Here is a 23,705-nt window from a genome sequence, read left to right as displayed (position 1 = left end):
TCCAGGGCATGCAGGTAATTGAAAGACAAGATAAACACCGAGTTCATTGGGTTAGTATTTGCTGTCAAAAGAGTTGAATTTGATAATGGTTTTTTCAGAAGTGTGTGTGTGTTTGTGAAGTTGCTGGTCTGTGAAAACATTGAAAAATTTGGTCATGTCAGGGAATGATTCTACAGAGAAGCTTTGCATCTTTTAAACTTAGGACACATTTGGTTTTAAAGTGTTTTAAAAATATAATTGGATTGTCAGCATAAATTGTGTGTAATTCAAAGCCACACAAGTGGGCAGAATGGCAGCTCGCTGCATAGGGTGCAAGTATTCAGCTTTGTATTTCCCAGTGAACCAAGGCTCAGTGGATTAGACATGGGCTTTACAGAATGCTTACAAACAGACCAACCCTCCTACAATTCACATAATGCTAAATTCTAAAGTCAAATATGTGGTCTTTATTAATATATTTGAATTTTAAGAAAGTGTTTGTTGTCTTTGCTAGACACCAATTATTGGGAATAAATATGGTGATCAACACAGTGCAGCTGGTAGAAATGGGAAGCCAAAAGTCATTGCTGTGACCCGGAGCACTTCTTCAACTTCATCAGGCTCCAATTCAAATGCACTGGTTCCTGTCAGCTGGAAGAGACCACAGCCATCTCAGGTACATTGTGCCTCAAACACTTTATACATATATTAGAGACAGTGTTAGTGAATGTATTGAAAAAATGCATTGAAGTGTTATTTGAAGTCTGTATTATGTCATGGCAAAACAGTAAATTAATACAGCATAAACTAAAAGCTGATACTGGTGAAAAGTAAAAAATTTTAAGATTGTTTTTAGAGGATGTCAATATGCAATATGACTAGTTGAATATGCAAATGTTTTCTACTTTTACCTGGACCTCCAGCAGCTGCTGTGCTATGTGATTTTCTTTGGTATATTTTTCAGAGAAGGACTAGGGAGAAGTTAATGAATGTGCTTTCTCTGTGTGGTCCAGATTCTGGTCTTCCCAAGAATCCTTCGGTAAGTGGTGATGGTGGTTTGGTTTGATTTTTGAACTCAACTAGCAGAACGCTGTTGCATTTTTAGTTGTTGGTGAAGTTATGAACAGTGGATTTGGACAAGCTAGTTTTGGTTCAGCAGCTGAATGCAAATCAAAAGATTAAAAAGAAGAATCAGAAGTAATGGATTACTATTAGTCCTCAAGGACTCCAGTGGGCATGGTTATCTGGGCTAGAAAAGAGAATTGAACTAGGTCTCCCGTGTTCTGACTAAATCTCTGTCTAGTCCATTACAGATGCTTTTGAGTGAAGGGGTAGCAGTAGCTGAGGACTGCAAGGGTGTTGATGCTGGATTGACAATATTATAGAATCCATTGAAAATAACCAATGGGTCATATCCCTTGAAACATGGTTATTTATAGGAACAGTAGTCTTAACTGTTGAGTAAAAACAGATTGATGGTTTTACTTCTTTATAAAGAATCCCCCTGGCATATTATGCTTGATGATGGTGATGGCATTGACAGCTTTTAAAACCAAGTGGATAGCCTACCTTGGTTATCATCTAGAACATATTTTTTTATTGGGGCATAAGAATTCCTACCTGGGGAAAATATTGGTGGGAGAAGGATCTTGAATCTAGTGAAAGAAGCTAAAATAAATAAAAAAGAGATGCCTGAAAGCTGGAATTGGAGATATTAAAAAAGCAGTGTATGGAAATAAACAGAGTATTGTCATTTGTGAAGGCCACAGTAGCTCAGTATTGGATCCTTTTTAAAGGTGTACAGTCCTTCTGCAGAAGTTTGTAGGTGAAAACAATATGGTCTGTGTCATGTGGCTGGTTATTATGATGGATTGTTTTGTTCTTAAATTTGACTGATATTGTGGTTATGAAAATGAAGTTTGGGTGATATGTTTTTCTCTCTAGATCTTTGTAACTCTTAGTTACATTAAGGAGAGAATGATACCACTGATTTCAAGATGGAGATCAAACCAGTCTTGAAGTAAAGTGTTATCTGTTCAAGGGTAGGCATGCTGCCTGCCACTAATTCCATTAAATGGCAGGAAGCAGGATAGCTGACTTTTGGAATTACAGAAATTGGAAGTTCTTACTTCTCTTTTTACCTATATCTGCAGGTTGTGTTTTCTTCGAATGAAGACTTGGAAGTTGGAGATCAACAAACTAGTCTAATTTCAGCAACAGAAGAAGTGATTCAAGAGGAGGAAGTGGCTGTAGAAGACAATACCAGTGAACAACAATTTGGAGTTTTTAAAGACTTTGACTTTTTAGATGTTGAATTGGAAGATGCGGAGGTGAGACCTTGGGGTTTCTTCTGTGTATTTCCATTTGAGAGCATTTTAAAAATAAGGTTGTGTTGGTGCAGTTCTAAGGAATTGGCAGCCCTACTAGCTAATCCAATTCAGAAAAATTTATGACATGATGGAGCTTAGATAGAGAAACCTGGGCCAAAAACTTTGCAGGGTTAAGTTGTTGCAAATTGTTGGCTGGTTTTGGAGGAAAGAGTTGAGGTTTTTTTTGGAGGGATTTAAGTGACTTTATGTGAAAGTGAAGTGATATGACATTGTATGCCAATGTCAGCATGAGCACCTGGGTACCATGCAGGAGAAAACTTAATTATGGAACAGTGTGTTAAGAAAATGGCATAATCATTGTTTCTCGTATGTTTCTGGATTTTGAGAACTTGATGAAAGGCTTTCAAAGAAATGAACTGTATGATACACTATCTCATTATATACAATTGACTTGCTCTCTATAATTGCTTGCTTTGACTTTTACATTATATCTGGTGTATTGCAGTTCTTGTATTTCCTCTACTTCTCCTGTCAAAAAGAGAGAGGGAAGGTAAAACAAAATTAAGTATTCAGAAATAGTGAAGATTCTGTTAACAGCCGTTACTTGTTTCAGATCAATAAAATGCTTCAGACCAGAATTTGCTGAAGCTTAAAAGTATGACTATAAAAGGACTGGGAAAGAAAAAGTCAAATGTGTTATAGTTTCTTGCAGTGTTTTGTTACAGTCTACGCAAACTATTGAATTAGTAATGGAAATCCTTGCTGGTCATGGGTCCACAAGCTACTATGGATATCTACCTATCTAAACACTGATTGTTCTTCTCTTGATTTATCTAGACCTCTTTACAGGGTTTCCCCCCATAATTCTTTAGTTTTATCTCACTTTCCTCCTGCTTCCTGTGTATTGCTTCCCTTCAGCCAGTATTTGCACCTTCTAGGAAAAGTACAGGCTCATTATGGTCTATTGCATAGATGTAACCACACCAGACACCATTTCCTGTATTGAATACAAGTTCAGAATTGAGTCTCAGTAGTATTAAAACATTATTTTTAACACTAGACAAGACTTGGCAGATAGGGTGGCAGAAATTGAAAACTTCACCAAATGAAGTTAATCCTTAACTTCATTTTCTGTGCTATTTTAATGGCAGATCATAATTAGGAAAAGACAGTTTCTTCTTTATTACTTGCCTGAATGCAACATGTAGTGCTGTACTAGAGAAAAAAATAGACCACAGATAGTACAGATTTAGGGTGTTACATATAAATCATGCACTTGCTATAAGAGCTCTGCCTTATTTTTTCACCAAAAATATAGAATATTCTTTATTGCTAATAATTAAATGCCAGCAGTATGAACTGGGGCTTTTACATTAAGGTCTGAGTAATATCCAGATTAAACTTAAGTGTGTCAGCCCACAGTAGTAGTACATCGTTGTACTTGAAATTATTTTGCTTTACCATAACTTTTCATCCTCTTTTGAGGAAAAGAAATCATCAAGCGAGAAAAAGATTACAAAATGTTTAGTTTGCATGTTTAATGAGTCATGGTGATTTCTTAAGTCACCACAAGAGATACTGTTAAGGCAGATTTGGAGCCATGTTTGGGGCTAGATGTGGTGTTATAGTAACTCTAGACTGGTGAAGTGAACTTCACCTGATTTTCCATGTCACTTAGCTGAATTGTTAAAGGTTGATGAAGTGCTTGAGAAAAATCAAAGATCATTATTGTACTTGTGAATTAAAACAACACTGTTTTTAAGACATGGATGCCACTTAGTATGATGGATATTTGAAACCCAAATATCTCAGCTTGAAAATGCACAAGCATGGATCCAGGGTATTGGTATTCAGGGTGCGCTTCATAAAACTGACACTAAGTAGCTGGTAAAAGTTAGGGACAACATCATCTTTTCTACACCCTGTATATAATTATTGTTGATAGTGTTTTGTCAGTTGGATGTGGTCAGTATAGATTCATGTGTGTTAGTTAAAGAACTTCATCAATGTTTGTTGCAACAGTTGCTTTACATGTTATGCTAGAGAAAATGTATCATGAGCATGCTGATTTTAGTGTTTTGTCGTCAGTTTGTTGTTTTTTTTTTAATCTCATTAGAAAGAGACATTATTTTAAATACTAGCTTTTTGACTAAAGCTTTTTTCCAGAGCTTGAATCAGTCTTTTACTGTTGGCAAATCCTATGTAATAAAACATTTTTCCCTGGCTCTAGAGTATCTTTAAGTGTTTGTCCTCGTTCTTTCTAATTATATGTGTTTTCCTTTTTGCTAACCAGGAGCTGCAGGTAAGTTGCAGCCTGGTGCCCTGGCTTGTTCATCTGTTGTTGTCTGTGATGTGTTTGTACTTTCTAGTCAGATTATAAAATCAATACTGATGTAGTTCTAGATTAGATATTGAGTTACTTTCCAAGAAGATATTCAAAATATTTCTACTTCCTTTGCCATATATTTTATTTACAAGCATTTACCAAGGTTCTTAAAATTTTAATAAAACTAAAGGGCTGATTGAAACTCTGTTCATGATGCATTCAGTACTCATCTTTTCCCTGTCTCATTTGTGTATTGACTTAATTATGTTGAAACTCGTACATACCAGATGTGTGCAAACTTTTCTATTACAGGGTGAAAGCATGGACAACTTCAACTGGGGCGTTCGCAGGCGCTCTCTTGACAGCATTGACAAAGGAGACACACCGTCCCTTCAGGAGTGCCAGTACTCTGGTAGCACACCCAGCTTGAACTTGACCAACCAGGAGGATACTGATGAGTCTTCAGAAGAAGAAGCAGCACTGACTGCAAGTCAGATACTGTCTCGTTCACAGATGGTAGGTTATTTTTCTGTGGAAGAAATCTGAGACTTAAGCTTTCCCTAGTACACTAATGGATAAGTGTGGCTAGTTTGGCTCACACTTTCAGCCCAAGTGACATAGTAAGGAGCTAAGTTAATGTGGCTAAGCTTCTTTTTCATTTTTTTCTTTCATCAGTGAAGGAAAAAAGTTACTTTCCGACATTGGTGGTACATCATGTATAATTTTAGATGTATAATTTCAGATGTATAATTTTACTACACTATTAATTGTTTAGTGTCTTTACACTTATTTTTTTAAAATATAAGCATAAAATTGCATCTCTTATATATAAAGTGTGTATCTGTGGATTTCTAGATCAAAAAACCACTCCAAATGCTAAATAAGATCAAGAGCATTAAATGGTCATATGGACGTCTAAGCACAGAAATTGCTAAATTAAATATGGGTTTTGAAGCCTGTGTACATATAACTTAGGAAAATCAAGAATACTGGCCACTCAAAAGTCTCTCTGCGTTACATAAATGAAATTAAGAAAAAGTTGACTTGATGGGGAGCAGCTTGATGTGTATGTTGCTTTTCAGACTTTAGGCAAAGCTTGTATTAATGTTGCTCCCAACAAAATGCTGTGCTTTTCAAGGGTTTCAGCCTAGCAAAAAGAACTTCTAAAACAAGAAAGAAAATAATTTTCCTTAAAGGAAAAGCTTCTTTTCAAAGTGAAAGGTTGCAGGAATGTATGTGACGCTTTGTAATAGTTCTAGTGTAAAGCTGTGAAATTCATCATATGTGAATAAATTCAGATAGCTAACAATACTGAAACAACCTATTTTGAAACTAATGTATTCTTTACCTGAAATTTGTGTTTCCTTTGAAGAATTTTGTTTTTCTTTTCTGTCTTAGTTGATCAGTGATTCTGCCATAGATGAAACAGTGTCAGATCATGCTGGTTTATCACTTCAGTCTCAAGATTCCACTAGCAGTGTGGGAACAGAAGAGGTGCTTCAAATCAGAACTGAGACCCCAAGTTTGGAGGCTTCTTCTCTAGATAACTCTAGCAACCAGCTGCCTGAGGTGGGGAGAAATGTGGGCTGGTGCATGGCTGATTTGAGCTCCTTCTAGTTTTGGTAGCAACTTTGGCTTTCTTTTCAACTGAATTTTCATCTGTTACACTGATTAGTTGATTTGCTTTTAATATTTCTAACCTGTTGGCGTGTTCTTACAAAATGTTCTCTCAGCGTGGAGACTTCTTGGATGGACTGAGGGAACTCACCACAGGTTAAAAATATTCTTGAAGGGCTGATCATGATAATTTCATGGTGCAGAATGAAACAGGCTAATATTCAAAATGCTTTTACTTGATATGGTTGAAATCCTTCTTGAGCGACATTTTCTTTCCAATACTTTTTTATTTCCCTCCCCCTGTCCCCCCTTTTTTGTTTTTTGCTTTCTTTGGGTTGTGATTGGTGCTATATGGGATTAAAACCTCAGGCCAGCTGTGTTAGCAGTGGGTTCCATTGAATAATCCTTTAGAAAGGACTACAGATGCTAGTGGTATACTTTTTTGGAAAGGCCCCTGTGGACTGAGACAGATTTCAAGCTAATGGCCGCCTGCAAATCTGTGAGTACTTCAGTTTATTGTGTTTTCAAATGTTTGAATAATTTAAAATTTAAAAAGACACCCCTAATTTAAAGCAAACTTCATCTGCTACCATTTTTCTCTAAGTGGCTTGGTTTAGGTGGACTTTTTATCTCTTCATTTAAAATTATTTATGCTACTAGCAATCTTATTTTTATTTGTACAGTGTTAGATAATCCCATCTTTAACTATGCATGCAGTTTTATTGAGTATTCCAGAAAATTAAGCCAAACCTATGTGTATTTGACTAACCAGTTGAGTGCACTGTTGACACTTAAGAGTGAGTCTTCAGCCAACCTGGTTCAAGCAATCTACTGACTCCTTCATGTGACTAAGCTAGTTCAAGTTTCTAAAGGCTCTAGTTTACCTGTTTGCTACTAGAAAAATTTCTCTTACTAGCAGGCAGACCACAGATGTAGCTAATATTTATTGAAGAAAACTGCAACAAAAGAGTCTAATAAAGGGAGAGTGGCTGATTTCCTGTGATAAAATCCTCACCTTTTACAGGTGTAATATTGTGATGCTCATAAAATGCTTTCCCCCACATTTTTTTCCTGTTTTCCCATTATGGTTATCTATGTGCTTTTTAAAAAGAAGTGTTTCATTACACTGCTGTTGATAAATTGCCTCAGCTGTTGCAGAGCACCTGTGCTTAGATTGTCAAACAAATTGTTGTCACTTCTTGTGCTCATCTACAACATCCATTTTTGATACAAAAGAATTTTGTTTGAAGAAGAACACCTCATCTCGGTGAACTTTTTGCACACAGAATAGATGCTTTATGTTAAGATTTCAGAAGCAAGAAGCAATATATAAGCTACAATTTTATAGAATTAAATTCACCACAAAAAACTTTTGTCTTCTCCCTTGTTGGCATGTGGTACATCCTCAGCTGTAACTAATTTTTACTTTTCCATAGTTCTTCATTGTTCTTCTGCAGCTCCCTTTATAAAATCACTATACTGTTCTAGTAAGGTGAAAATATTCACATGAAAAGCACTGTAAAATTGTAATTTTTAAATACTGAAAACATTTGAACTGGGCTGTAAAATAATTCTATGACTAGGCAGCATTCAGAACAAATTGCTGAATATAAAAAAATACTGCAGGTGCATACAAATGCATTTACTAGATATGATCTGTTCCAGGTTTATTTTGTGCTTGTTAAAATATGAGATTTGGACAAATACACAGTTTCTTTAAGCACTTCAAACACTCAAAGTTATTACTCTACAAGACTTACCTATCTGACTGGATTTTGTTGCTCAAAACGTGAGCTGGCCTTATGCCTCTTTCCAGAATGAGCTTGAGAATATGCACACTATTGAGTCATCTTGAAATATTTATGAAGCCAGTAAAACTGATTTTATTCTGAATACTTACACTGTACAACTTGTAGCAGAGGGCAGTTGCTTTTTCCTGTGCTCCTTATAAATATAAAGCTCTCTGAGCACAAGCATTTCATTGTATGTCAACTGTCAGTTATCAAAATGTTTTTAATATAAATAAGTATATATCAAAGTTATCTAAGACAATATGAGAAAAATTGAAGCCATTATTCATAAACAGGAGTGTGATGGTTAGCTGAATTGAGTTCCTTGTTTGTCTCATAGGGATGCTGTATTTAAATTAATTGTTTACTTAAATGTATTTGGCTGATTCCCAGAAAATGCAAAAAAGATATTTCACATTCCAGTTAAGAATTTACTGTCTATCTGAGAAGAATAATTTTGTTCAAAAATTAGTTTTACAAGAGAATGCATATGAAATGTTTTGACTAAGACGATTCTTTGTGTTGCTCACTTGCACTGTAGATTTGTGAAGGAATGGTTTAGTAGAAGTAGTTTTCCCAAGGTTCTGTGGCATTGGTAACTATATAACTATATAAATCAGCTTTTTAAGATACTTAAGGAATATTCATACAGGTAGTAATGTCCAATGACGCACTGAAATCAGGAGTCATGGCACTATGAAGACTTAAACTTGGCAGTAAATTTATTAAGTAATAATAAGCATATTTTCAAAGAGTGCATCTCTCATATGTATATTTACCAGTCATGATCAGTGTAACTCTGTATCCTATGTTAGCATCCGTAACAGAAATGGACCATTGGTTCAATCCAAAGTATTTTGTTGAGGTTTTGTAAAAGTGTCCTGCATTCCCATGTGCCTCAGCTGCTCAGTAGGACAAAATTATTCTTCTGTGAAAAAAAAAATCCAGATTTTACTTTAACAAAAGAGGCATACGAAGTGAAGTCACTAGCTGTGTGAAATGGCAGCAGTGTCACACTGAGAAGTACTGTAATCAAAGTGAGATTTGGTAAGGATCACTGTGAAAGAAAATTATATGGTTCTGTTTAAAGCTGAATTGTCTTTTCTAATATGTATACAGTTATTTAATCTGTCAGAGGATCTGTTTCAACTGCTGAAAACCATGAAATGATCTGTATGCTTAGAGGCTGTCCAATGGTTCCTTGTCCAGTTTTGGATATGCCAGTAGAGGAAGACCAGCATACTAAGAATGAAAATATGTGGTAATTTGTATCTCTAGGAAATATCAAGTGTAATTTTTATTCCACAGAGAAATCCAATATAAAGGTTTCAAATTAATTCATCATAAATTAACTGAATCTTAATTAGTCTGTTCAATATAGTGATGTTAATGAATCTAATAATGCTAATGGAGGAAGGGAGAAAGGGTTGTTTTAATATTACCTACCTGAGTTTGATTATCCTCTCTCTCTAATTACCTGTTAATGAAAGCCTACATTTAGAGATTCAGGGTGAAACTCTTTAAAAAGCCCATATTAGTAGTAATGGCAAAATAATAAAAACAGTGGAATGTCCCTTTTCCACTGTTTATCTGTTACACTGTTGCCAGGTAGTTATGCTTTAGAAATTTGTTAGAATGGAGAGTGGAAAGGAGAAAAAGTATTCTGGTACTTGCTGTAGACTCCAAAGGCAAGCATGAGGCAGTCATTTTGATGCTTACCTAGAAAAGTAAAACATGAAAGTCTTGCATTTGTTTGATCTCACTAAGTTTGAGGCTGTTTGCATATTTTTCTATCAGTATTCTCTAACATATTTAATTAAATGTATTTGAGAAATTGTATTTGCTCTACACAAGTCACATTCTAGGATATTAATGTTTACCAGAAGTTATAAACATTACAAACAGACTGCCTGTCTTTGCCCAAGTAAAACTGTGTGAACGAGCCAAAGACCTGAATAGTTAAATATTTGTAAATAATCTTTTATTACTGTTAGTTTACCATAATAAAAACTGATAAGAGCACATAGGCCCAGACAGTAATACTAATGAAAGGATGTGTGATTCACAGGAAGGCAGCTCGGCAGTAAGGGATGAGCAGGTTAGCACTGCTAGTGAAGACACTGGGTCGTACCTACTACATGAGCAGCAAGACTGTCTGGTCTGTCACGAATCTCTGGAGCTGGAAGAGACCCCAGAACTGGTAGAGGCAGCAGCTCCTGAAAGCTATTCTGAATCTGTCTGTGAAGAGGATGTTACTCTTGCTTTGAAAGAGCTAGATGAGAGATGTGAAGAAGAAGAAGCTGACTTCTCTGGTTTGTCTAGGTAAGATTAATACTGGTTATGAGTAACAGAAATTACATGTTATCAGTGCATTATCAAACAGGCTTTTCTCTGGAATGGAGATTTTCATTAATCCCATAATATAAAAATATAAAATAGTGGTTTGCATATCTGAAATAATGGTTGATCAGTTTTGCCTGTCATAGCACCTGAACTCAATATTTTTTCAGCAGTTGTTTCCAGTACAAGGAAAACAGTTATGCAGGAAAATATGAGAATTCTCAAATAAAAGAAATTAGCACTTTTCTTCACCATCAGTAGGACAGAAAAGCTCTTGAGCTGATCTGACTTACAGCAGTACCCAAAGACATGAAAAAACCAGGGGAAAAGGTTATTTTTTTTTTTGTTATAAAAGCTCCTGTAGAAGTCAGGTCGGTTTGTCTTTGAATTTGCTCAAGGCTTGTTTTATTAAGGTTCATAAGTCTCCTGTATATTTCTAAGACATTTTAAAGTAAAAATATTTTTTTCAAATTAATATGGAGAGCAAAAATAATGATTCAGAGGAAAAGTTAAAGTTAGTCCTAGCTGGTTGAATCACATTTTAAGTGAAACTCTAAGTCCCCTGGAAGTAACAGTCTAAGAAGGAAAGAGAAGGAACAAGAAACCCCAAAGAAACAAATAAAACTCCCAAACCAAAACAAACAAAATCCAAATTGATCATAGGCTTCTTCATATTTAAAATTTGGTCAGAAGTTTAGATTGAATAATAGAGAGACTTGGTCTATATAGGAACATAGACTTGACATCTGTTCTTCCAGAGAGATCTCTTAAGGAGGCTTTTTCAGAAAAGGGGACAACAGGAGGTATTAAAGAAGTTGGTTGAGAAGGTTTTGCAGGGAGGGACAGAGAAACTTGTCTCTTGTGATCCCATATGTGACCTACTGCATATGCCTTGTGAGAGTTCAAGGCTGGTACCAGTTAAGAGCAGTTTAGTTCCTCATTTGCAACTGAACAATCTCTCAAGGTTTTATTTTATTTACACTAAGCAAGCAAATGAAAAACCCCATAGCTCTAGTCTAAAGGGGGACAGAGGTGATAGCATTGGTACACTAGTTAGGAAATATATGAAAATCTTTTTTGAAGCTTTGCTTACAGATGATAATCAAATGGGATTTGTCTTAGCTTTTGAGCTTTGTGCTACTAAAATGAAGGTATCTAAAACCACTACCCATACTTCTTGTTTAAGACATATTTAAGTCTTGTTTAAGATGTACTTAGTGCTGCTGTGGATGAGGCAGTTGTCACAGAGAAACACTGTATGTGATTTAAAAAGTTATTTTAATAAACTGTCTCTATACCTGGAATCCTCCTACACATATTTGTGCTGCCTACATACAGCTATACGAGAAGAAATGTCAAAATGTATCATCCCTTGTAATACAGAATATTTTAGGTTAATCATTATTTTAATGATTGGAAGTAGTAGCATTGATTAATTTATAGTTTGATATTTTTATTGGGTGTTTGGTGCCTAATGGAAAGTATGACAGCAGACTGTTCCGTGAACAAAGGCCTGTTAAACTGATTGCCCATAAAATGAAAGTGTTTCAATCTATCTCCATTTACTTATGTTACTTAAGACAGTTATAAAGCACTAATACATTGCCAAATGAGCTCTTGTGCTTCCCTTAAGGAAGGCTAAAACTTGTTGCAGATATTGGTGGACCATCTGTTCAGATCAATAAAAATTTGAAGAATGGGATATTACTTCAGTTATTGGGGGCAAGAAAAATATGCCTGTTTTTAAGTGGTGTCCATATATATAGTGCTGTATATACCTATATATAACCTCCAGATGGCTCTTTGTCTGTAGTTCCGTGTAGAGCTGACATGTGGTAGTAAATTTTGGAGAGTATAAGCAATTTTTAATATATTGCAGTAGCAAAAGTTTTTCATTGTTTACTCTTTTCTTGGCTCATAGTTACCTTAGTTGAACTGTTATTTATTTTACAAAATGCTATTCTGAATCCAAAATTCTTTTTTTTTCCCCTTCTTGCCAAAATGAAAGGGTTTTTTTCCCTAAAAAGTTTGTTGATGAGGTAATTTCTGTTATTTATTGTTTGTAGCCAAGATGAAGAAGACCAGGATGGTTTCCCAGAAGTGCAAACTTCCCCTCCTCCTTCTCCCTTTCTTTCTGCCATATTGGCAGCTTTCCAGCCAGTGGCCTACGACGATGAAGAGCAAGCCTGGCGCTGCCACGTCAATCAAATGCTGTCAGACACAGATGGATCTTGTGCTGTCTATACATTTCATGTCTTCTCAAGATTGTTTCAGGTCAGTGAATTCTCTGTGTGTGATTGCTCATCTGAAATCCTTTCCTCCTACTTCTATAACTGTTCTTCTGTTGAAACTGCAAAACCCATAAGATTATGGTAGCAAGAAGCTTTAGAAAGCAAACCAAAAGCAGACCAGAAAAACACACTGCTAAACTAATATTGCACTGTCATACCCTATTTTTCCATAGGATATCTGCTATATTCATTGCCTAGGAATGAACCTGCTCAGAAAATAAACAAAAATTGAGAAAAGCTCAAAAAAATCAGTTCAGTGTTTCTTGCAAGCTCTTAGTCCAGGTTGTGTCCCTTCTTTTATTTTCTGAACATCACCCAGATTCTGTGATGATTACAGAATTAATGGCTTTCTCCTGTTTTTTTGGGGGTTTTTGTGGGAGTCATTATTATGGGATCACAGCATGACAAACATTAATGAATTTATCTTGCATCTGTCTTGCGAGAAAAAGGTTTCTTTTTGCAGAGAAGTAATTGAAACACCAGGAGATCCACTGCAGCTGGATGTTTCAAATGCCTCTCTTTAACTATATTCACCTCATAGATCCTATCCAACAAAAAATGCCTATGGCTTAATTTTTCTGGCTCCCTCCTCCCTATATGTAGGGGATGAGATTTTACATTTTAAAAGTAATGCTTCTTTGCAAATTCCTATGGGGTAGAATAACTATAATTAATTCATTTTATGTACAGGCAATGTGCCAAAGAGAAAGCCAAGAGAATATCAGGACAAGGTTCTATGGCTAAAGCCCTTTCTTGTATCTCTAATATTAATTTTGCTTGCTGTTTGGCATATCATAATGAATTTCTCAGTGAAAGACCCACACTAGCACATATCTTATCCCATGTATGGGAGTAACTTAGATGTTAAGAATTCATACTGCTTTTCCCATGGAATAATTTGTTTTCACATCTATACCCATTTTCCATTTTATGTTAAACTAATTTTATGGCCACAGTGCCATGAAATTTCTCTTACGGGTTGTAGATTTTTGTCTTTTTGCTTCATCTAGACTTCAGGGGTTTGGTTTGTCTGTATTATACCAAAGCTTAGCTGCAATTGGTTTCCACACATTCATTCATTTCCTGAAAGTGATAAAATGAGAGCTCATATTCTCTTGTGCTCATTAACAAGGGAGCTAAGGAAGGATGAAACTTGGCTTAACAGCTGGAAAGCTGGATGCCCTGCACAATAGCAAACTAGTGTTCAAGCATGGGCAAAAAATGTTCCTGAGGAGTTGTTTTTGGATACAGAGGAGGGTTAACATGATCAAGTGGTACTTGGGAGGCCTTGTTTGACTAGATCTTTCCATTTTGTCTTTTGGCTCCTCCTTCCTTTGCACCTGTCTCTATAATCTTTATATAGTTCTATACTTCCAGGATTAATGAAGTAGTACATAGCAGAGTGCAGTGTTACATTAGGCTAAGCTGACAGTCTGCATAATCAAACATTATGAACTCAGGACTCATTTTTGAAGAAGGTAGAAACCCTGCAGGAGGCAGTTTTGGACACAGATTGTGCTAGGCAGGTTGCATGCTGACTCATAAAACTCTGTAATTTTCTGCAACACAAACATTTGAAAATAAATTCAACTATCTGTACTGTGTAAAGGCAAATAGTCATCTACCTATACTGAAGCTAGAGGCCTAGATATGAAAGGAGTACTTGTCTCTATAGATATTGACTGGTTTTATTGATTTATTGCATTTTCCAGAGCTGATTTTACATAACTATTGAGAGAAAATTGCATATTAGTTTTTCATTTAGTGAAAAAATATAATGTGATGGAAACTTGTCCGGATAGAAATTTCCTCTGAAATTCTTACCTAAAAAGCTAGAAGAGTAGTAAAACACAATGTAAGAGAAATGTTTTTCTGATTTGACTTCTAGACCATTCAAAGAAAGTTTGTATCTATAACAAATGATTCGGTCAGCTTTCTTGGTGAAAGTCTACAGCGCATTGGAACGAAGTTTAAAAGTTCTCTGGAAGTGATGATGCTATGTTCAGAATGTCCAACAGTCTTTGTGGACGCGGAAACGGTAAGAATCTCAAACCTGCATCTTGGAATATCTGTCTGCTTAAACGATTCATGTAACATACAAAATGATGTTCTAATATGTGAAAAAAAGAAACTCCTTGAAATCACAAGGGAGTTAAAATCTTAAGTGGCCACTATGTATCATAAACAATGGAAACCACCAGTGAGAAGTGCACTCACTGGTGGCTCCAGCTGTAACAGTGAACAGTAAGGAAACTGATAGTACATATCACTTTAATTCCCTTACTACTCTTTACCCTCCCTGCTTGTTCATATTTATTCTATGTTCTCTGCACAAGTAAGAAAAGTAGCCCTGGACAGATCCTTTAAATATGCAGAACAACACATTGACAGAGGCTAAGAAAGCACTCTGGGGCAGGTGGATCACCACATGTTTGCTCTTCTTAAAACAACTGTCATTAGACATTGTCAGCTGCAGGGCTGAGGTAGATGGATTTTGGCCTTGATGCCCAGCATGAGACACTTCTCCTGGATCTGCTTTTTTTCCCTTGGTACTAAGGGGCAACTCTTTTTTTAGCTCTCACTTAAGAACATGAGAATGAAAAAAGCATGATACAGATAGTGCATTTCAAGGGAACCACCTGTAATGTTTTTGGTTTTATTTATGCCACTTTAAAAGCAGTAGAAATTTTAAAAAAAATTCTTTAAGATAAGAAGCTTTAAGAAAAGTTACTCATGCCTAACTAAAACACCATGTGTGTTTTAAAATAAAAAACCAAATCTATATAAACAAAAATATAAAAAAGAGCTAAATAAAAATAGGACACAAATACTTACATGTGTACGTGGACATACACACATTAGTGCTCTTACATTGACAAATACTGTATAAATAAATCTTTCTTCTCCAAATAATGAAAATTAATTGAAGCTGTTTGTCAGATTAATTCTCACTGATAAAGTACAGAGCTCTTATTGTGTGCAAGGACTGACCAGTGTGAGGGAGGAAACATCATGTTAGAGATGTTTATTACAGGAAGTGTCAGAAGAAGGACTAATAAAAAAACCTAAGTGAAAATAAAAGTACAGGGAGAAATGGTGTGGAAGAAAGCTGAGGTAGCAGTCCCTGAGGGAAAGAGAGATTCTGAAACCATATTAAAAGAGGCAGTCATTAATAGTAGAAAATTCTTCAAATATCCAGTGGCTCCTGCTTTGACCAAGTCCTGTTTCTTACAGACTGCAGCAGCTTTTCTGGTAGCATATTTTGTATATTGAGAAGGACAAGTAACCCTCAGTGGATACTCCTTAGGTTGCTACAGGAGCAATCCAGCAGCAGTACCTTTCCTTCCTTCTACAGGCTGTTCTATTTACACTACTGATGTGTGTGTATATCAAATATTATTCTTCATTATGAAGGATCTAAAAATTGCTTTGAAATCTCTCTTTCACATGTTAACGAGGTACTACTCTTCTTATTTTGGAATTAAAACTGTTGTTCACTGATTTAAATGGTAGAGCTACATGTGTTAATTCATTTACTGCAAGGTGTCACAAATGACATGCCCAGCTAATTCTAATTTGTTTTTCCAAATGTGAACATGGGATTCTGTATTCTGTAATTTAGTTATTAGACTGTATGGATTATAGTCAGATGTTACATGACTACAGAATTTGATTGCTTTTATCTTCCAGCTACTGTCTTGTGGCCTGCTAGAAACATTGAAGTTCAGTGTTCTAGAGCTCCAAGAACACTTGGATACCTATAATGTCAAAAGAGAGGCAGCAGAACAGGTGAGTCTCTTATATCTCAAAACCGTAATATTAGAACCTACTCATCAAAAAAATGTTGCAGGTCCTTATCTCTTATCAAAAGCTTCTAAAGGTAAGCTATGGGGAAACACTTCTGAAATAAAATCCTGTTTCCTTTTCTTACTACTATAATCTGAACTTGAGGGGTTTTTTATTATCTGTAATTCATTTTTGTTGCACATATTTCTGAAATTGATTTTTAATTATAACACTGCACAAATCCACTAACAGTGGGAAAAGCACATTTCTAATTTAAAAATATTCAGGTATTTCTAACATGAATATCAATAAATAATGGGGGGTTTTTAATTTACGTTCTGATTTTATTAGACATGGGATTCACTTCCAGATGAAAACATTTACAGATAACTGTCTTTCTGGAATTTGAAGTGCATTAACACCCATAGTATTCAAGGATCTGGTCAATATATTAAAAGGAATCAAGAAAGCAATGCATTTATCCTAATACAGATAGTGGCTTGTTTAGCTGAATAATTCTTTGGACTTCTTTTTGGTGACTGAATCTCCACTGACAAGTAATGGGGGTTTTACAGCTATGTCACACAGAGACAAATTTAGGGCTCATCTTACAGCTGGATCTCATAGAGGATGATGTTTCTGTGTTGCTTAGAATAATGCAGTTTAGTTTTCAAGGTATATATTAGTGGTTATATCCTTTTTCCAAAGAAATGCGGTTTAGAAGAAATTTAGAAAATTTCTGTAGCAAGGGTCTGTATATTTGGTTTTGTGAACCTGTGTGTGAATTTCAGAAAGCAAGATACTAACTTCAGAAAACTGATGCTGGTAAGATTTGTATTTCAAGAGCCAAAAGAAAACACGGATCTACAATGAGTTTTGCAAATAGAGGGAAAGGGAGAATATATGGGGTTTTTGTTGTAGAGATAATGATTCCTAGAAGATTGAACATGCTGAATTTTACTGATCTCAGCAACCTCTGAGGCTGTGACAATGGCAGTATAGGCAAATTTGAGTAATGCAAAACAGAACCAGAATTCAAGCCATGATGCTTTGGCAGAGTTTTGGGCAGATACTTTGCAGCACAAGTGGCTTCATGTTTCTTGATCATGCTGAGTTTATTAGGCAGTTATGGCCTGTGCCTTTCAAAGACTGCTGACAGCTCATCTGTTGAATAGACTAGACGTGCACTTTTTTGTGGAATGGATCTCAAAAGAAATGTGGTTTCCTTGAAACCTATGCTAAAGTATGCCACACAGCACTGTTAATGAAGATAAACTCTTGGCAGGACCCAAGCCAGCATTTCTGTTAAGGAGTTGATGCATTTATTTGCCCTGCTCTGTGGTAATAACAATTTTTTTGACCTAATATAATGAGCTACATTTTGCCATGTAGGCTTAATCAGAAACAAATGCTCATCTAATGACTAAGATAATTTTACTCAATGTAATATTTCATGTCTGGTGATCTCCAGTGCATAATGTATTCATTCCTCCTTTTAGAGAGCAGCCCTGAGGCACAGAGGGTGTAACTGATTTGCCCCATGGTCAGACAGGAAGATTTGTGACAGGGTAAAAAGGGACCCGTGTGTGTGATCAGAATGATGACTATCCAAACATGAAGGAATTTTACATCAACTCTCCATTTAGCCTAGTTTATCACAGCAATAACCAATGGTATTGTTTTGTTGATTTGTCAAGGTATAACAAATTACAAATTATACTTTAGTATAATTAGTATTAAACTAGTATATATAATACTAATTATAGTACAATAATTCTACTATGTATAATACTAATTACAATACTATAATTAGTATTATACTTTAGTATAATCAGTATATTACAATATACTTGTCAAAGTATAACAAATTAAAATGACATCACTTTCAGATGGCAACTAATTCACTAAAGGTATTGTTATCTAATTTTGCACTGCCACATTTCATATTAATATAAATCCATGCTGGATATTAATAACTTCTTTGTATTTTATTTTAGTAGATAAACAAATACAAATACATCAGTTTGATGGCCTCTGTCATTTTATCATAGTGAAGGAATTGTTTTTTCTGTCAAAAAAGAAGTCCATTAACATGTTTCTGTGGTCAACCTGTCTTATACCACAGATCTGTGAGTGACTGGAGCAGGAAGAAGGTTCACAGGGTTAAAGGAATTGTTCTGAAACAACTGAGAGCATTTTATCATGGTTTTATTTTTATTTAATAATTTATAAATAAAAAGAAGGAGTACTGAGAAGGAAGAAACTTTTAGCTTTGACCAGTCATCTCAGACTCTTGATAGTGTGTCATTTAGACAATTTAGGGCATTATTTAAGTGGTTATTGAGTGTGTTAATTTAGAAGTAGTGACTACTCAAATACTTTACTTTTCTAAAACATTTTAGAAGTATTTCTTTACCTGTTGGCCCTCTTTTTCTAAAGTGTATTTTATATTAAATATAAACAAAGAATCTTCCAAGCTACATCTCAGATACATGTTTTATTGTTTTCTTACTCTGTCCTCTTAAACAGAGTACAGGGAATGATTGAACAAGACTTCCTCAAGTAAAATCTGAATTTCTGTTGTTACACACAGCTGTGCTATGAATCCTATTAAATCTGAAAGTAATAAGGCAAAATGAAGGCAAAATGCTTAATCAACTTAATGCAGACCCTTGCTTTTTTCATAGAAACACACAGAAGAATGACCAAATTAAGTGGTTGGGCTATTGTATAATAAAGTAAATAAAAATTACCAGATATTTTTGCATGTTAATCTGGTGTCGTCTAGAATCAACCACTGGGAGAAACTGTATGTGAATTTCTTTAATGAAAAATTGTTGTTTAAACTTTGCCCAAATAGATGATGTTTGTCACTCTCAGTGCTGTGTGGTGTACAGGCATTCACATGAATCAAATTGAAAAAGTAAAAGGCTTGGGCTGCCGTTGCTTGAAACTCTTACCTATACACCAAGATAAGACAGAAAGGTACCTATAGTATAGGCTGCTCAGCGTGTCTGTTTAGGGTGTAAGCTGGCAGACCAACCTGTGCTATGACCAAGACTAACCCCAGACTTCCCTGTGTTATGCTTTCATCAACACTTTGTAGGAGATACTTGGAGAAAACATGACTTGACACAAAGCAAACACATAAAGAAGGTTATTCTGTCACACTATTCCCAAAGAAAAAAAAATATCTTTCTACCATGCTGAACATATATTCTGTAAAAATTCTTAACAAATTAATTTTGTCAACTTTTTGGAGCTATTCTATTTTTTTGCAAGGGGACTGCTTAGATTTCATGTGTGTATTAGGGACAAAGATACTGAATCAGTTAAATGTAATAGAAAATGCAAGCTTATACACACAGCATTCTAGGCACACCCTTTATTCAGACTGGTTCTAAGATTTTAAAAAAAGATCTTAAAAGGGTGGTGTGTGAAAAGAAATGCTAGCTTCCCAATTGCTGCTGCTGTTTGTTGCAGTGCAAACCTATTCCATTGTTCCTGATGGAGGCTGTCAGATAGAAAGAAAAATGAGATTTGCTGTGGATGTTGGTATCCATGTCACTAATTGAAACTGACACTGCGATGTTCAGAGAATTCCATTTCTCCTCTTGATGAGCACACTGGCCTAGTTAATTCACTAAGTAACCTTTATTAAATTGAGCAGATGGGAAATCACATTTTTCTTTTTCTTGCATCAGACAAAGGTTAGAAAAAGGTCACCAAGATTCCCTCTGAGATTCAAGATACCAAACACAAGCAGTATGCTAAATTATTCTTCCATGGATGTATAGAGCCTATTCTTCATTTCAGATGGTATTATACACTTTATCTCAACATGATGCATTCCCATTTTAGTAATAACCATGCTTGCAGTTGTTTGCACTGTACAGAAAAATTTATCAATGGGGTGATCAGGTTGTGTTGTCCAAAAAGAACATATTTGATTCTATAAATGCTTTGTAGTAACATAGAAATTCACGGGAATGCCAGTACACATGCAGGTCATTTTCTGAGAAATCTGCATGGCTGGTTAAAGGTAGAAAAAATGATTGCCCTCTGAAATTAATAAACTTATTGTCTGATATAGGAAGTGAAGTTAAATGCAGCCCTGAGCAGAATCTGCAGGTTTGCATTGTGTAATGCAAGAATACTTCATCTCCTTGGTTTGTATGAACTGGAGGTGATGCTAAACCCCCATGGGAGAATTTGTTTTTTTTCATTCCATCCTGTAAACCTGCACTTACACAGGAGAGCTCTGTTTCCTTCTGTTTCTCAAGTAGTCCCAAGAAATGTAACAGGCTTATTCTCTAATTAAGGAGAATGAGAATTAATATGAATTAGTGCTATATTTTAAAGGCTGATAAATCACATTAGTGTCAAGCTGGTGCAGAAAGTAAAGAGAGGGATATTTCTGCTTCCACCCTCTCATACATTTTTCTGTAACAGTATCAATTCAGTCATGGGTTAGTATTTATGCTGGAGTGTACTATCTCCATCTTGGGTCATGAAGGCTACAGGAAATAAAAGTTACAAGTGATCTATCAGAGTGGATATCATCACTGCAAACAACATTGGTAAAGATTGATTTCATACCACAATGTCTTACGTTATCCAAGAATGTACAAGACAAAGTGCCTTAAGCAGTTTTAGCACAGTCTTCAGTTTGCTGTTTCAGAATATGTTCAATCTTGTTTATATTTATTTTGCAGTGGCTAGAAGACTGCAAAAGGACATTTGGTACTGATGATGGTATTCATGGGACTAACACTGATGCCCAGGTAGGTGTATGTCATTTGTGAGTCTCAGGATATGAGATTTTAAAATCATCTTTATTGCACAGAAATTCCAGTATTTGTATATGAGAGATTAAAAATATATGAAAAGCTTTTCATTTCAGTTATCATCCTATCTTTTGGAAACTCGGAGTCTCATGAAGTGGCAATAAAAATGGGTCTTCTTAATAAAAGCTGGCAATCTGTCTTGGGTTCTAGATTTAATAACACTGAGTAGATAAGCAGACTAGATACCATCTGTGTACCAGCAAGTCTGCTTTTCTGCTGCTGTTTCTAGACGGAAAAAAGATTAAAATTCTGGTTATATGCTCAGATACATTGTCTACTGAAAAACTTAGAACTACATAAGACCTTTATGGAGCCAATATTTGGATGAGAAGTAACAGGGAGTAAAGTAGCAGTGTAGCAAAAAGCTCATTAAACACTTATGTCAAAGTATCATCTAACAATAGGTTAAGTAACCATTAATATTAGTTGAATATTTTGTATGTATTTGCATGGCACTCATCCATGTTTAATATCACTAATTGCTGTAATAAGTGATAGCTTTTCCTGAAACAGACTAGGACTGGGGTTTTTTTAAAATAGAATAGCTGCATAATATTGATGCAGTAAAAAAGCAAATCCAAACCCCAACATTAGTTAGGTACAAGGAGTCTGCCATTTGAAGTACTGTGGTAAGGACAGTGAAAGATGTAAGAAAGAACTGCAGGTAGCAGATGAACTTACCTTTTCACAATCACAGTTTGACAAAAATCTCAAATCCAAGCAGAAAAAGGAGGAATTTTATTTCTTTTATTCAGTTGAACCATTCATTGATACACTTGGTCATGTTTCTGCTGCTGAAGATGTAGTCCTCACCAGCAGAAATATTTACTGTATCTTTGGACTACTTCTTCTTTTATAGAGTTTTCTTTTGGTGCTCTTCATATATATACACATATATGTTTGGGGCTTTTTAATGCAATCACAAAATGTACCTGAATTTTTAAAGTAGTAAAATGTGGTAATATGATGTTAATTTTTATACTGCATTGAAGTTGCACATTTAAAAAAAAATCAAGTTAATAAGTTTAGGTAATACAAAACCAGCAAAATAATTTGCTACTATTTGCAAGGACTTTTATCCTGCCTATGAACACATGCTTTAGTGTATTTTACACTAAGTATACATCTTTGTATACTGACTGGTATATCTTTAGAAATAGATAACATTTACTATTACAACACAGTAAATGTCGTATATATATACATGTATACATGTATATCCTACTGTCTAGCTGGGGAAACTAAGAAATGGAAGAGAAACAACATGCAGTCTTTCAGATAGCTTGTACAGAAAGAATCCATGATTCCCTGGCAAGGCAGTTTGGCCTATTCTTCCCTGTTTCTGCAGGGTTTGAAGGTGGCCTCTGAAAAGGAGTTTGAGACCAATCACACTGATTATTATTTGTGGGGACTTGTTTTGATTTTGGTTTTTAATCCACCCTGCAAGGGTGGCATGCTGGTAATTCTTCAAAAGTCCTTGTAAATGGAGTGTGGGGCTGCTAAGTCTGAGCAGTCAACCAGTTAATGTTAAGAATGTGTAAGTGTTGTCTTCCTCAGAAAAACAGATATTTTTCATTTACTTACACAAATAAGATTTTCTTACTAATTTTTGGCACTGTGGTCCATACAGCTAAGGAATAGCGAGGTTAATGCTGTTCCAGCTTGTGCATTGCCAGCAGACTTGCAAGTAAATCTAATTATTCAGTTCTTGCTATTAGTACATCTAAGCCTGAAAGAATGCATCTGGACTCTGGCTTGACTGTTTCTACAGGACAGGCAGGTAGAAAAATCAGATTATTTCTCAAGTAAGCATGTATATGAAAGACACTGAAGCAGTACAAAGCCATTTTAAAGGAAAACCTCTCCTGAGTTTTTAGAAGGTAGCTATCAAGGTGTGTTTTGGGGGAAAAGGATTAATTATGACTTAGAGTAATAATGAGACTTGGCTTTAAGAACACTGGAACTTAATGACTAAAATTATTAAATAGTCAACCCTGCCATTTTTTAAAATCTGATTCTCTGTGCTTCAATAAAGTGATTCATCGAAGTCATGTTAACTTCTGCAGTTCACTGTCTTCAGTGTTCTGTGCATCAGAAATCTGGTAATTGTGCTGAGTATATAATAGCACAGAGTGCAGAACAAGAACATGGAGTGTCACAAAGCCATGCAATGTTTATAACCTGGGAAGCACATAGTATATAACTTACCATAACACCATGTACAACTATGTGCTCAGTAAAGCTCAGTTGCTTCTGTCTCTTGGGAGCCAGACATCTGCTGACATTCCCTTTTTTTGCTCTCAGGCACATGGTGTGATTCCAATGGGTTTGTCCTGTGCAGGGCCAGGAGCTGGACTTCAGTGATCCTTGTGGGTCCCTTCCAGCTCAGGATATTCTGT

At 35.5% G+C, this 23,705-nt stretch overlaps 1 protein-coding gene across 15 annotated transcripts in view; it reads left to right on the top strand.

Annotated features, from left to right (window-relative positions):
• FRYL (FRY like transcription coactivator) overlaps positions 1-23,705 on the top strand; it is a 162,814-nt gene that overhangs the window by 133,438 nt on the left and 5,671 nt on the right. For 11 of the 15 annotated variants that reach the window (XM_038134170.1, XM_038134167.1, XM_038134168.1 and 8 more), the window contains 11 exons: positions 494-655; positions 944-1,018; positions 2,133-2,309; positions 4,603-4,611; positions 4,948-5,151; positions 6,034-6,204; positions 10,111-10,364; positions 12,449-12,656; positions 14,562-14,711; positions 16,364-16,462; positions 21,175-21,243. In XM_038134170.1, the coding sequence (XP_037990098.1) occupies positions 494-655; positions 944-1,018; positions 2,133-2,309; positions 4,603-4,611; positions 4,948-5,151; positions 6,034-6,204; positions 10,111-10,364; positions 12,449-12,656; positions 14,562-14,711; positions 16,364-16,462; positions 21,175-21,243 (1,578 nt within the window). The remainder of the gene's footprint in view (positions 1-493; positions 656-943; positions 1,019-2,132; positions 2,310-4,602; positions 4,612-4,947; positions 5,152-6,033; positions 6,205-10,110; positions 10,365-12,448; positions 12,657-14,561; positions 14,712-16,363; positions 16,463-21,174; positions 21,244-23,705) is intronic. The other 4 variants (XM_038134172.1, XM_038134160.1, XM_038134164.1 and 1 more) reach the window with 1 other exon arrangement.

The sequence above is a fragment of the Motacilla alba genome, chromosome 4 (genome assembly GCF_015832195.1).
Source record: "Motacilla alba alba isolate MOTALB_02 chromosome 4, Motacilla_alba_V1.0_pri, whole genome shotgun sequence".
Lineage (NCBI taxonomy): Eukaryota > Metazoa > Chordata > Aves > Passeriformes > Motacillidae > Motacilla > Motacilla alba.
This window is presented reverse-complemented; position numbering and strand designations above follow the sequence as displayed.